Raw genomic sequence first — 12,895 nt, forward strand, 5'->3', positions numbered from 1 at the left:
GAACTGGGCATTAATGAGCAGGTTATTGCTAAACAAGTGCTGCTTGATAGCAATATTTATGACCTCTTCCATCACTTTACTGATGAACATGAGTTGACTGGGCACTAATCATCCAGGCTGGATTTGTCCTGTTGTTGTGTACAGGGGTTACATGGTCAAGTTTCCACTCTTGTCAGCTAGATGCCAGTGTTGTAGATGTACTGAAACGGCTTGGTTAGTGGCGCGGCACATTGAGCACAGCAAGTCAGTCTTAGTGCCAGAACGTTGCCATAGCCCACAGCTTCCAGCTGTTTCTTGATATCATATAGAGTGAATCAAATTGGCTTAAGAATGGCATCTGTGATGCAAGGGTCCTCTTGAGGAGGCCGAGATGAATCATGCATGATTGTCACAAATGCTTCAGCCTTATCTTTTACTTTGGCGTGCTGGGCTCCCCCATTAGTAACACTGAAGATGTCTGTATAGCTGCCTCCAGTGAGTTGTTTAAATTATCCAGTACTGTTCGTGACTGGATGCAGCAGCATAGCAGAACACTTCAATGGCCTTTACTCAGACGATCCACATGACTCTTCCTTTGGCAGTTCATTTCATATACGAACCACTGTGTAAAAAAAAAAAAAGAAAAGTTTGATGTTGCGTTGAGGTTATACAGACCATTGGTGGGGCCTTTTCTGCCGTACAGGCCCTTCAGCCCACAATGTTGTGCCAACCTATTATCCTACTCTAAGATCAAATTAAGCTGCATGCTCTTCGTTTTATTATCATCCATGTGTCTATCCAAGTGTCGCTTAAATGTCCCTAATGTATCTGACTTAACTACCACAGCTGGCAGTGCATTCCACACATCCACCATTCTGTGAAGAACCTACCTCTGACTTTCTCCAATTCCCTTAAAATTATGCCCCCTCGTGACAGTCAGTTCCGCCCTGGGGGGAAATGTCACCAGCGATTCACTCTATGCCTCTCATCATCATGCACACCTCTATCAAGTCACCTCTCATCCTCCTTTGCTTTTCTGAGAAAATCCCGAGCTTTCCTTAACCTTTCCTCCTAAGACAGGGCCTCCAGCTCAGGCAACAACCTGATAAATCTCCTCTGCACCCTCTCTAAAGCTTCCACATTCTTCCTGTAATGTGGCAACCAGAACTGAACACACTATCCCAAGTGTGGTCTACCAGAGTTGCAATTCAACCTCGCGGCTCTTAAACTCTATTTCTGTGCCAATGAAAGCCAACACACCATAAACTTTCTTAACAACGCTATCAACTTGAGTGGCAACTTTGAGAGATTGAAGGACATTGACCCCAAGATCCCTCTGTTCCTCCACACTGCCAAGAATCCTGCCATTAACCCTGCATCCTGCATTCAAATTCAACATCCGAAAATTAATCACTTCACACTTTTCCAGGTTGAATTCCATATGCCACTTCTTTGACAATGCAGTACTGGACAATGTCCTGTTGCAGCCTATAACAGCCCTCCACACTGTCTGCCACTCTACCAACGTTTGTGTCATCAGCAAACTTACTAACGCACCCTTCCACTTCCTCATCCATGTCATTTATAAAGATCACAAAAAGCAGAAGTCCCAGAACAGATCCCTTCAGAACACCACTAGTTGCCAAGCTGCAGGCTCAGTACTTTTGCCTACTACCACCCTCGGTCTTCTATTGGACAGTCAATTCTGTATCCAGACAGTCAAATTTCCCTGAATCCCATACTTCATTACTTTCTGAATGAACCTACCATGGGGAACCTTATTAAATGCCTTATTAAAACCCATATACACCACATCCACCGCTCTACCTTCATCAATGTCTTTTGTCACATCCTCATAGAATTTATTAAGGCTTGTGAGGCATGACCTGCCCCTGACAAAGCCATGATGTCTCTTTGTAATCAAACTCTGCTTGTCTAAATAATCATCAATACTATCTTAAAATCCCTTCCCATAATTTGTCCACCACAGAAGCGAGACTGACTGGTCTGTAATTCCCATGATTATCCCTGTTTCCTTTATTGAACAAGAAAATAATATTTGCCACCCTCCAATCATCTAGTACTAGTCCAGTGGACAGTGAGGATGCAAAGATCATCGCCAAAGGCGTAGCAATCTCTTCCCTCGCTTCCCATTGTACCTTGGGTATATTCCGTCTGGCCCAGGGGACTTATCTGTCCTCATGTTTTTCAAAATTTCTAGCATATCCTCCTTCCTAATATCAACCTGTTGCACGCTGTCCTCACAAACTGCAAGGTCCCCTTCACTGGTGAATACTGAAGCAAAGTATTCATTTAAAAACCTCCCCGACCAACTGCAACTCTGGGCATAAGTTTCCTCCACCAGCTGTGATTGGCCCTACCCTCACTCTGGCCATCCTCTTGTTCCTCACATAAGTGTAGAATGCCTTGGAGTTTTCCATAAGCCTGCCTGCCAAGCTTTTTTCATACCCTCTTCTAGCTCTCCTAAGTCCATTCTTCAGTTCCTTCCTGGTTATCTTGTAACTCTCTAGAGCCCTGTCTGATCCTTGCTTTTTGACCTGAAGTATTTTCCTTCTTCCTGTTGACTAGATGTTCCACATATCTCGTCATCCAAGGTTTCTTCACCTTACCATGTTTTCTTTGCCTCAGTGGGACAAACCTATCCAGTGCTCAGAGCAACTGCTCCCTAAACAACCTCCACATTTCTTTCGTGCATTTCCCTGAGAACATCTGTTCCCAATTTATGCTCTGCAGTTCCTGCCTAATTCCCCCTTGCCCAATTAAATACTTTCTCATATCGTCTGCTCCTAGCCCTCTCAATGACTATAGTAAAGGTCAGGGAGTTGTGACTACTATCACCGAAATGCTCTCCCACCGAGAGATCTGACACATGGCCTGGTTCGTTGCCAAACACCAAGTCCAATATGGCCTCCCTTCTAGTTGGCCTATCTACATATTGAGTGAGAAATCCTTCCTGGACACACCTGACAAAATCTGCTCCATCCAAACTATTTGCACCTAGGTTCCACTCTACATTAGGGAAGTTGAAATCACCCATGGCAACAACCCTATTACTTCTGCACATTTCTGAAATCTGCCTCCCAATCTGTTCCTCAGTGTCTCTGTTGCTATTGGGGGGTTTGAAAGTAAACTCCTAATGAAGTAACTGCTCCTTTCCTGTTTCTGACTTCCACCCATACTGATGCCGTCGACAAATCCTTCTCCACGACCTCCCTTTCTGCAACAGTGATACCATCCCCGATTAGCAATGCCACTCCCCCACCTCTTTTACCTCCCTCCCTATTTCTTTTGAAACATCTAAACCCCAAAACATCCAACAACTATTCCTGCCCCTGTGATATCCAAGTCTCCCTAATGGCCACAACATCGTAGCTCCAAGTATTGATCCATGCTCTAAGTTCATCACCCTTATTCCTGACACTTCTGACATTAAAATAGACATACTTCAACCCATCACACTGACTGCAACTTTGCTCTATCAACTGTCTGTCCTTCCTCACAGACTCTCTGCATGCTGTATCTGCCTGTACACCAGCTACCCCATCCTCTGGTCCATAGCTCCAGTTCCTGTCTCCCTGCCAAACTAGTTTAAACCCTCCTGAAGAGCTCAAGCAAACCTCCCGCCCAGGATATTAGTGCTCATCCAGTTCAGGTGCAGCCTGTCCTTCCTGTATAGGTCCCACCTTCCCCAGAAGATACCCCAATGATTCAACTATCTGAAGCCATACACCAGCTCTGTAGCCACATGTTCACCTGCACACACTCTCTATTCCTGGCCTCACTGCTCTGTTCATCCTGGCTTTTAGCTTCCAACCTAATTCCCTGTATTCACTTTTCAGGACCTCATCCCTTTTCCTAGCTATGTCATTGGTACCGATGTATACCACGTCTTCTGGCTGCTCACCCTCCCCCTTAAGAATCCTACAGACTCAATCTGAGTCACTCTTGACCCTGGCACCCGGGAGGCAACATGCCATCCAGGAGTCTTGTTCGTGACCACAGAATCTCCTGTCTGTTCCCATAACCATTGAATCTCCTACTAATATCGTACTTCTATTCTTCCCCCATTCCCTTCTGAGCCATACAGCCAGATTCAGTGCCAGAGACCTGGCCGCTATGACTTTTTTCCCTGGTAAGTCGTCCTCCCACAACAGTACCCAAAGCAGTATACTTATTATTGAGGGGAATGGCCACAGGGGATTCCTGCACCATCTGCCTATTCCCTTTCCCTCTTCTGATGGTCACCCAGCTACCTTCATCCTGTAACTTGGGTGTGACTATCTCCCTATAACTCCTCTCTGTCGCCCCATCAGCCTCGCCAAATGATCCGGAGTTCATCAAGCTAGTTCCCTAATGCAGTGTGAAAGGAGCGGGAATTGGGTGCACTTCTCGCAGGTGAAGTCAGCACGGACGCTAGCCGTGGACTCTTACCTCCCACATCCTACACGAGGAGCATGCAACCACCCTAGCTTCCATCCCCTCTGTAGGAGATGGCGGGGGGGGTTGACCTTTTATGAAGTACGTAAAATCATGAGGGGCAGAGGTAAGGTGGACAGCAAAAGTCTTTACCCTCAGGTGGGGGAGTTCAAAACTAGGGGCATATTTTTAAGGTGAGAGGATAAAGTTTTGAAAAGGACCTGAAGGGCAACGCTTTGAGTGATCCGTGTGTGGAGTGAACTGTCAGAGGAAATGGTGGATGTAGGTACAGTTACAACATTTAAAAGACATTTGGATAAGTACATGACTGGTTTGGAGGGATATGGGCCAAATGCAGGCTAGGAGGACTGGTTTAGTTTGGGATCATAGTCAGCGTGGACTAGTCGGACTAAAGGGTCTGTTTCTGTGCTGTATGATTCTGACTCTATACACAAAATGCAGTGTAGTTATAATGCATAGGCTTCAGGGCAAGCTGGATCAGTTGATTGTGTGGGGAAACAAATGACAGAAGCTCTTCTATTTTCTGCTTTGACTTTTTCTGCATGCCTTCCATATGCCTTCCCAACCACCTGATCCCACCTGGTTCTTTCAAGATCTCTCTGGTCTTCAGTGTGTCCCAGCATCCTGCCAGTCATAATTTATTCCCTTGCCTTGTCAGTCCTTCCAAATGCGTCGCCTCCCGCTTCTCTGAAGTTTCGAAGAATGATCTAATTGAAACCTTCAAAATACTTTTTTTAAGAAAAAAAACGTGGATGCTATTCAAGACTGAGATGAGGAGACTTTGATACAGAGTGAGAGTATCTTTGGAATTTTCAACCTCAGTGGACTATGAATGCTCAGGGTTTGAGTATATTTAAAGTAGAGATTAATAAACTTCACATTACTAATGGTGAAGCTCTTGGAAGAGAGGAACATATTAATTTTGTGGTGCTTTAGCAAGAGTCAATGCAGGTGTGTTATTCTCTAACAGGAGCAATGTTTCGCAATTGGGGCGAAAAACAGACTATGCTAAAGCAGCATTTTCTTGAAGGTACACACATGTACAAGGCAGTATTTCAATTTTAAAGGACCTGGGCAGTGTAACAAGCCAGTCATGCACAGAAAAGGAGCGAGAGGTGACTTTGGATGTAATTCCCAGAAGACTTGCAATTTCACACAACTGCCATTTGAATTTAGGATTCAAGGGTCCAAATTTCCATTTACTAGTTAACTTCTCAGTTCACTTAAGTTGAAATCTAAATTTTAATTTTCAGTGTACTTTGAAATGTCTGTTACATCATAACATATCTTAAAATGTTCCTACTTGAAATATTTTGTAAAGGCCTTTTCTGTATTTTGAAAAGGCTTACTGTGTCACATTGGTTTGTAATTTGTATGGAAGAATAATTTCTGAATTTCTTTTAAACAGATTGGTGATAGCATTGTTCTGAAAGCAAGAGAAACCCTTGAGCGTGCAATAAAATTGGTCAATGAGACAAAGAAGTGGGGAGCTCATGTTGTGTATGGAGACACTGACAGGTATCACTTATTGATCAAACTATAATTGATGATAATGATAAATAGATACCTGACCTTCAGGTGTTAAATTATGAGGCGAGATTATACAAAGTAGGCTTGTTCTCTCTACAATTTAGAATGTTAAAGGGTGATCTGATCGACATCTTCAAAATATTAACAGGAAAAGACAGGTTGATAAAGGTAAATTATTTCTACTGGTTGAAGATACTAGAACTAAGGGGCATCCTCTGAAAAATAGGGCCAGGCTGTTGAGGAGAGATGCGAGGAAGCACTTCGACACACAAAGGGTGGTAGAGATTTGGAGAGGTTTCCACAGATAATAGTAGATGCTAATTCAGTTGTTAATATTGAATTTGAGATTTTCTGTTAAGCAAAGGCATTAAGGGATATGGGCCAAAGGTATATGGAATTAGGCCACAGATCAGCAAGGATCCCAATGAATAGCAGAACAGACTCTCAGCTGAATGCCTATTCCTGATCCTAAATGGTTATTTAATAGCTAATGTATTAAATTTAGCATTTCTATGCAGTAATGAAAAGTCAGAAGAAAACTACAAATCTTGGTAGTTTCATCTGGAGCTATTAGAAATGATTGCTGATTAGCATCAGAAAGCAAGATTAATGTTTTAGATAATACCTTTCATCAGAACAGTTTTCACATAGGATTCTGATTATTGCCTTTCAGTAAGTAGCTGCTTGCGTAGGCACCACTTGTTTGACTGGCATCACTCAGAATCGAGTTCTCTTTGAGGAACAACTTGGCCAAACCTGCCTGGAATATTTTGAAAGGATAGAAACCAGAGCTGAGTTGAGACACAATTGATCTTACAGCTGTAGGAATGTCATGCCTTGTGACTGAGAAATGTATTTGTATGCACCTATCAGCCAAATTTCAAAAGTGTGCGAATGACTCTTCAAAAATCTGTCTTGCCAATAGTGATCTGACCAAAAAGCAAAATAATCAGGAAGACCACCTACTTCCTTCTCCATAACTTGAATAGATTCTACTCCTGTCTCATCTTTCTATCTGCTGCATGCATTTTTTTTATTCCCAACTATTCCATTACAATCTGACTAGCCAACCACATCATTCCTTCTGTAACCTTGAGCTCAATCAAAGCTATACAACCTATTTTATAGCTGTCACCAAGTCACGTTCGTTCACTGAGCTGCATTGGCTTCTGGTTGAACTATACTTCAAGTCTTCAAAATCTCATCCTAGTTTTCAAATTACTGCATAGCCTCATCTGTCCTCTCCTTTTGAGGAAATGTTGGTTTATGGTAATGTTCCTGGACCAGTCATCCAGAGGCCCAGGCTCATGCTGTAGAGATGTTGATTCAAATCTCACCATGGCAAGTGGTGGAATTTCACGTCAACTCACGAAACTTAGAATTAAAAACTCGTGTACCCTGGTAACCATAAAACTAATGACTGATTGTCAAAACCAATGGTGTTTAACTATTGATTCACTAATTTTCATTAATGAAAAGAAATCTGCCATTCTTAACTGGTCTGGCCTACACGTGTCTTGAGATGCACAGTAATAGTGTTCATTCTACATTAGCGACTGACTTGGCCTAGCAGTCTGTTCTGGGTACGGCTAATTAGTGATGGGTCACAAAAATTCATATTACTAGCAACACCCTCATCCTATGATTTTTTTTTTAAAAATTCAGATCTTTTTCAGCTTCGCAACTGAGATATTTGCAAACTTCTTTGCGTCCTGGATTACATCAGTCCACCATTGACTATCCTTACAGCTGCCTTGGCCTTAAATCTGTCAGTCTACCTCTCATGTCCTTTTAAGATGTTCCCTAAAACCTAATGTTTTGACGAAAGTGTTTTTTATGGTTCAGTGTCAAATTCCATTTTATAATGCCACTGTGGAACTTTTTTAAAATCCATTCCCACCAAGATAGACCACAAATTTCAGGAAATGCATCACAGGTCATTCAGTAAAAGACATTCCTAATAATAACCCTTGTAGAAGGTAAAGGTTTAGACTCTGTTTTATTTCTCAGAATGGTTTCTGAAGAAGGGTTCTAACCCAAAATGTCAGCTTTCCTGCTCCTCTGATGCTGCCTGGCCTGCTGTGTTCATCCAGCTTCATAATTTGTTATCTCTGACTCCAGCATCTTCAGTTCTTGCTATATCTCTTGATTTTTGTTGATATCATTTTTCAGCAGACCTTACCCAAACTGGCTGACATGTGACTTCAGATTTATTTATTTTACGTAATAGAAAATTTTGAAAGAATTGATAAGTGTGCTAATAAGGGGATACATAAATTAAATAATCTACACATGCTTATCAGAAGACACAAGTACTATAAAAGACCATTATAAGTATGTAGAGGCAAAGAAATCAAAATATAGAAATAGCAGAGAATGAAAACAAAAGTACATAAGAAAAAGGAGTAGAAATAGATGATACTTAGGCCTACTGAGTGTGTTTCACCATTCAATAAAATTATGGCCAATCTTGGGCTTCACTCCTCTTTTCTGCCCTACTGCCCCAAAATTCTTTCAACACTATCTCTAAATATATTCAACAATGGACAACCGCAGTCCTCTGGGATTCACAGCATTCTTGAGCGAAGTAATCTTTTCTCCTCTCGATTTGTTCCTTTGTCCCAAGACTCTGTCCCTGTGTATTAGATTTCCCCATCCAGGGAATTAGTAACCAGCAGATTCACAATCTGGAGTGTTTCAATGAGATTATATCTCCTTTTCTGAATGAAAAGGTTTTTGGAATGCCCCCACACACAACTGAAAAAAAGTGCAAAGGGTAAGCTGCAAATGTGAACTAAATTTTAAAATCTAAATTACAGAAAGTGTAGTTTTACTGGTGATTTTGAGTTGATTTTTGTTCTTCTGCAGTATGTTTGTGCTGTTGAAAGGAGCCACCAAGGAGCAGGCCTTCAAGATTGGACAGGAGATTGCTGATGCTGTGACTGCCACAAATCCAAAGCCTGTGAAATTGAAATTTGAGAAGGTAAGATGTTGGTTTTAAAATAGTGAAAGTAAAATTTTTGCCAAATAGGTCACTTAATCTTAATCATAATTTCTAAGAAACATTAAAGTATAGCAGGACAGGTAATGCCAATAAATTTCGGGTCTCTTTTCAAACTCCACCTATCTTGAAGGGGGATAACAAAGTGTGGAGCTGGATGAACACAGCAGGCCGAGCAGCATCTTAGGAGCAGAAAAACTGATGTTTAGGGCCTAGACCCTTCTTCACAAATAGGGAGAGAGGGGGAGGCAGATCGAAGATGGATAGAGAGGAAGATAGGTGGAGAGGAGACAGAAGTTAAAGGGGCAGGGATGGAGCCAGTAGAGGTGAGTGTAGGTAGAGAGGGGATAGGTCAGTCTGGGGAGGAACAGACAGGCCGGGGGGTGCGGGGATGAGGTTCGTAGGAAGGAAATGGGGGTGCAGCTTGAGGTGGGAGGGGGAGTAGGTGAGGGGAAGAATGGGTTAGGGAGGCAGGGACAAACTGGGCTGGTTTTGGGATGCAGTAGGAGGAGGGGAGATGTTGAAGCTTGTGAAGTCCACATTGATACCATTGGGCTGCGGGGTTCCCAAGCGGAATATGAGTTGCTGTTCTTGCAACCTTCAGGTGGCATCGTTGTGGTCCTGCAGGAGACCCAGGCTGGACATATCGTTTAAGGAACGGGGGGGTGGGGGTGGGGGGGGGGGGGGCGTCGTGGTGGGGGCCGGTGTGGAGTTGAAATGGTTCTCGACTGGAAGGTGCAGTTGTTTATTGCGAACCGAGTATAGGTGTTCTACAGAGTGGTCCCCAAGCCTCCGCTTGGTTTCCCCGATGTAGAGGAGGCTACAACGGGTACAGCGTATGCAGTATATCACATTTACAGATGTGCAGGTGAACATCTGCTTGATATGGAAAGTCGTCTTGGGGCCTCTGATGGGGGTGAGGGAGGTGGTGTGTGGGCAGGTGTAGCACTTCCTGTGGTTGCAGGGGAAAGTGCCAGGTGTGGTGGGCTTGGAGGGGATTGTGGAGAGAGTGGTCCCTCTGGTAAGCAGACAAGGGTGGGGAGGGAAAAATGTCTTTGGTGATATCAGATTGCAGACGGTGGAAGTGTTGGATGCTGGTGGGGTGGTACGCAAGGACGAGGAGGATTCTCTTTTGGTGGTTTGTTCTGGTTATTTAAAGAACCTGCTTGAGGAGCAGAGAGAAAATGCGGAAGTGGAAAATTCAAGATTTTGAGTGGAGGTTGTACTTGAAGTTCTCAAGCATGAATCACAAGATACTGCTTTGTTGTGATCATTAATAATTTAACTTTTTGCACCTGTTTGTTTCCTGCCAAGGTATTTTGCATACGTGGACATGGGCTATTCATATATTTACATGTCTGGCTAGGTTTGCATTTGTTGTCCATCTCACATTCATTTGGAGAAACTGGAGAACGAGATGAGTTGCCTCTTTGCATGTGTTGTAAGTCCAGTGCTGTTCGGGAGGAACTTGTAGGAATTTGACCTAGTGACAATGAAGGAGCAGTGATTTGATATAGTTGTAGGTCTGGATGATGTGCTTCTTGGATGGAAACTTGCTGATTGTGGTATTCCCACCATCTGTCTGCTGCCATTATCATTCTATGTGATAGAGGATGCGTATTTGGAAATTGCTATTGAAGAAGCCTCGGTAATTTGTTGCACTGCACCATTTAGATCATGCACACTGCTGCATCATGATTGGGGTGTTTTTGTCCTGGATGGTGTTGAGCTTCTTTTGTAGTTGGAGCAACACTAGTCCAGTTAATGGGAAAGTATTCCATTGCATTCCTGACTTCTGCATTATAGATGGTGGACTTGGTTTAGAGGGTTAGCCCTTTATAAGTCTCTGACCTGATCTTGTAAGCACAGTATTTGTATGCTTGGTCCAGTTTAGTCTGTGGTCAATAGTCACCCCCAGGATATTGATAGGGATGCTTTTAAATGGGTGGAAATGGAGTTGCAGCACAATCCTTTCACATTATTTCAATTGATGAAAATTATGCACGACCCTGCATAAAATCCCTACAGTGCAAATAATCCAAAGAATCCCACTCTATCCCCGTGACCCCTGTATTTCCCATGGCTAATCCTCCTAGTCTGCACGTCCTTAGAGACTACGGGGTAATTTAGCACAGCTGAGCCACCTAACTGGCACATCTTTGAACTGTGGGAGGAAACTGGAACACCCAGTGGAAACCCATGCAGACATGGGGAGAATGTGCAAACACCACAGTTCCAGGGCTGGAGTTGAACCTGGGTTCCTGGTGCTGAGAGGCAGCAGTCCTAAGTACTGCCAACACGCTGCCCTATCCTCAACATTTCAGAAGAAAATTTGAAACAGTTTGAAGAATCTTAAGTTTATCACATTTTGATTTGTTTGCGATATGCTATTCCTGAAGCAGAGGCCTCAATTTTTACTAATTTCTCCATAAGGTGTGGGAGTCACACTCAACACCAGCATTCATTGCCCATTCATATAGACTTATGGCAATTAAGAGTCAACCCCACTGCCATGGGTCTGCAGGCCAGTTTTGTTTTCCTGAAATAAATTGATGAACCAAATGGTGTTATGGGAATTACCAATTAATAAGTTCACCATTTTAATTGCAGTTTTTTAATTGAATTCCGATTTCATGATCTGCCATGATGGGATTCAAACACGTGTCCCCAGATCATTTTTGGGGTTCTAAATTACTAATCTATTGACATTGGAGAGACAGTGATATAGTGGTAATCTAGTTGATTTGTTTGCTTTCTTATAGGTTTACTTACCGTGTGTTTTGCAATCAAAGAAGAGATATGTTGGTTATATGTATGAGAGTTTAGATCAGAAAGATCCAGTTTTTGATGCCAAGGGTATTGAAACTGTGCGGCGAGACTCCTGCCCTGCTGTCTCCAAGGTAAGCTATATTTATTTATTTTTAACGGATTTATTTCCTCTTTTCACCACCGTACAGATGTCCCCGCATCAATTCCACAAATGAAAGAAAATTATTTCAAAAGTTCGAGCAATATATTTTGACTCAGTTTTCCAAAGCTGGACATTTGATATCAAATTACTCTTGAAATTGTCTTAATATAGTCTTACTAGAATATGTCTTTAAGGTTTCATATTTCACACCGCAATACAAGAGGGTTTATAACTTGCAAATCCAATTTGATGACTCCCACATACAGCATAGCAGACGCGATCTGATACCTTGATGCTGTATATATTTGCTCGTTCAGGCTATTGTCCAGAAATAGAACAAAACAAGCAAGATCCCTATATCCGACAGGAGAATTTTGTCAGAAAATCTGTACATTCTCTGCTCCTAAACAACAGGAAACATTATTAACAGTTAACTTGTTGGATTCGAAAAGGTACAATGCATTTGGTGTGTTCCCCATCCTGCAGGGAACAGGTTCCGCAAAAGTGAGTGAGCCACACTGGTAAAGTTAAATTGTTGAACCTAGATTATCAAGTCTCAGACTTGATTGTAGGTGGTTATGAGATATAAAAGGGCAATTAAGAGTAGGAGGCCTGTCTGTCTGTGTTCAAGGGAAGTGTTTGGTATCTAACTTCATGCACAGTATGGACTGAAGGTGTTGTACTTAAATAATAGCAGAGTATGAAACAAGGTAAATGAGCTTGTAGCATGAATTGTACACCCAGTTTCAATGCAGGTGTGCCTGCAAGATGATCAGGGTGGGAACAAAATATCCAAGGAAAAACATCCTATTGAAAGGTGAAACAGAAGGGACAGAGTTCCCCTGTCAGTAAGAAATTAAACAAAACTAAATTGATAGCAAAAAATGTTAGAGTTGGAAGGCATAAAATCTGTGTGGGTAGAGTGAGGAACTGCAAAGGAAAATAAAACACCCTGATAGTTGTGTACAGGCCTCTTGGCAGTAGTCAGGATGTGGGGAAGAAAATAAATCAGGAGA

At 42.6% G+C, this 12,895-nt stretch overlaps 1 protein-coding gene across 1 annotated transcript in view; it reads left to right on the top strand.

Moving 5' to 3' along the window:
- The window catches only part of rev3l (REV3 like, DNA directed polymerase zeta catalytic subunit), a 181,868-nt gene that overhangs the window by 147,437 nt on the left and 21,536 nt on the right, over positions 1-12,895 (top strand). The window contains exons 26-28 of the mRNA XM_059645215.1: positions 5,846-5,955; positions 8,836-8,950; positions 11,731-11,868. Of these exons, the coding sequence (XP_059501198.1) occupies positions 5,846-5,955; positions 8,836-8,950; positions 11,731-11,868 (363 nt within the window). The remainder of the gene's footprint in view (positions 1-5,845; positions 5,956-8,835; positions 8,951-11,730; positions 11,869-12,895) is intronic.

This window comes from Stegostoma tigrinum, chromosome 4 (genome assembly GCF_030684315.1).
Source record: "Stegostoma tigrinum isolate sSteTig4 chromosome 4, sSteTig4.hap1, whole genome shotgun sequence".
NCBI lineage: Eukaryota > Metazoa > Chordata > Chondrichthyes > Orectolobiformes > Stegostomatidae > Stegostoma > Stegostoma tigrinum.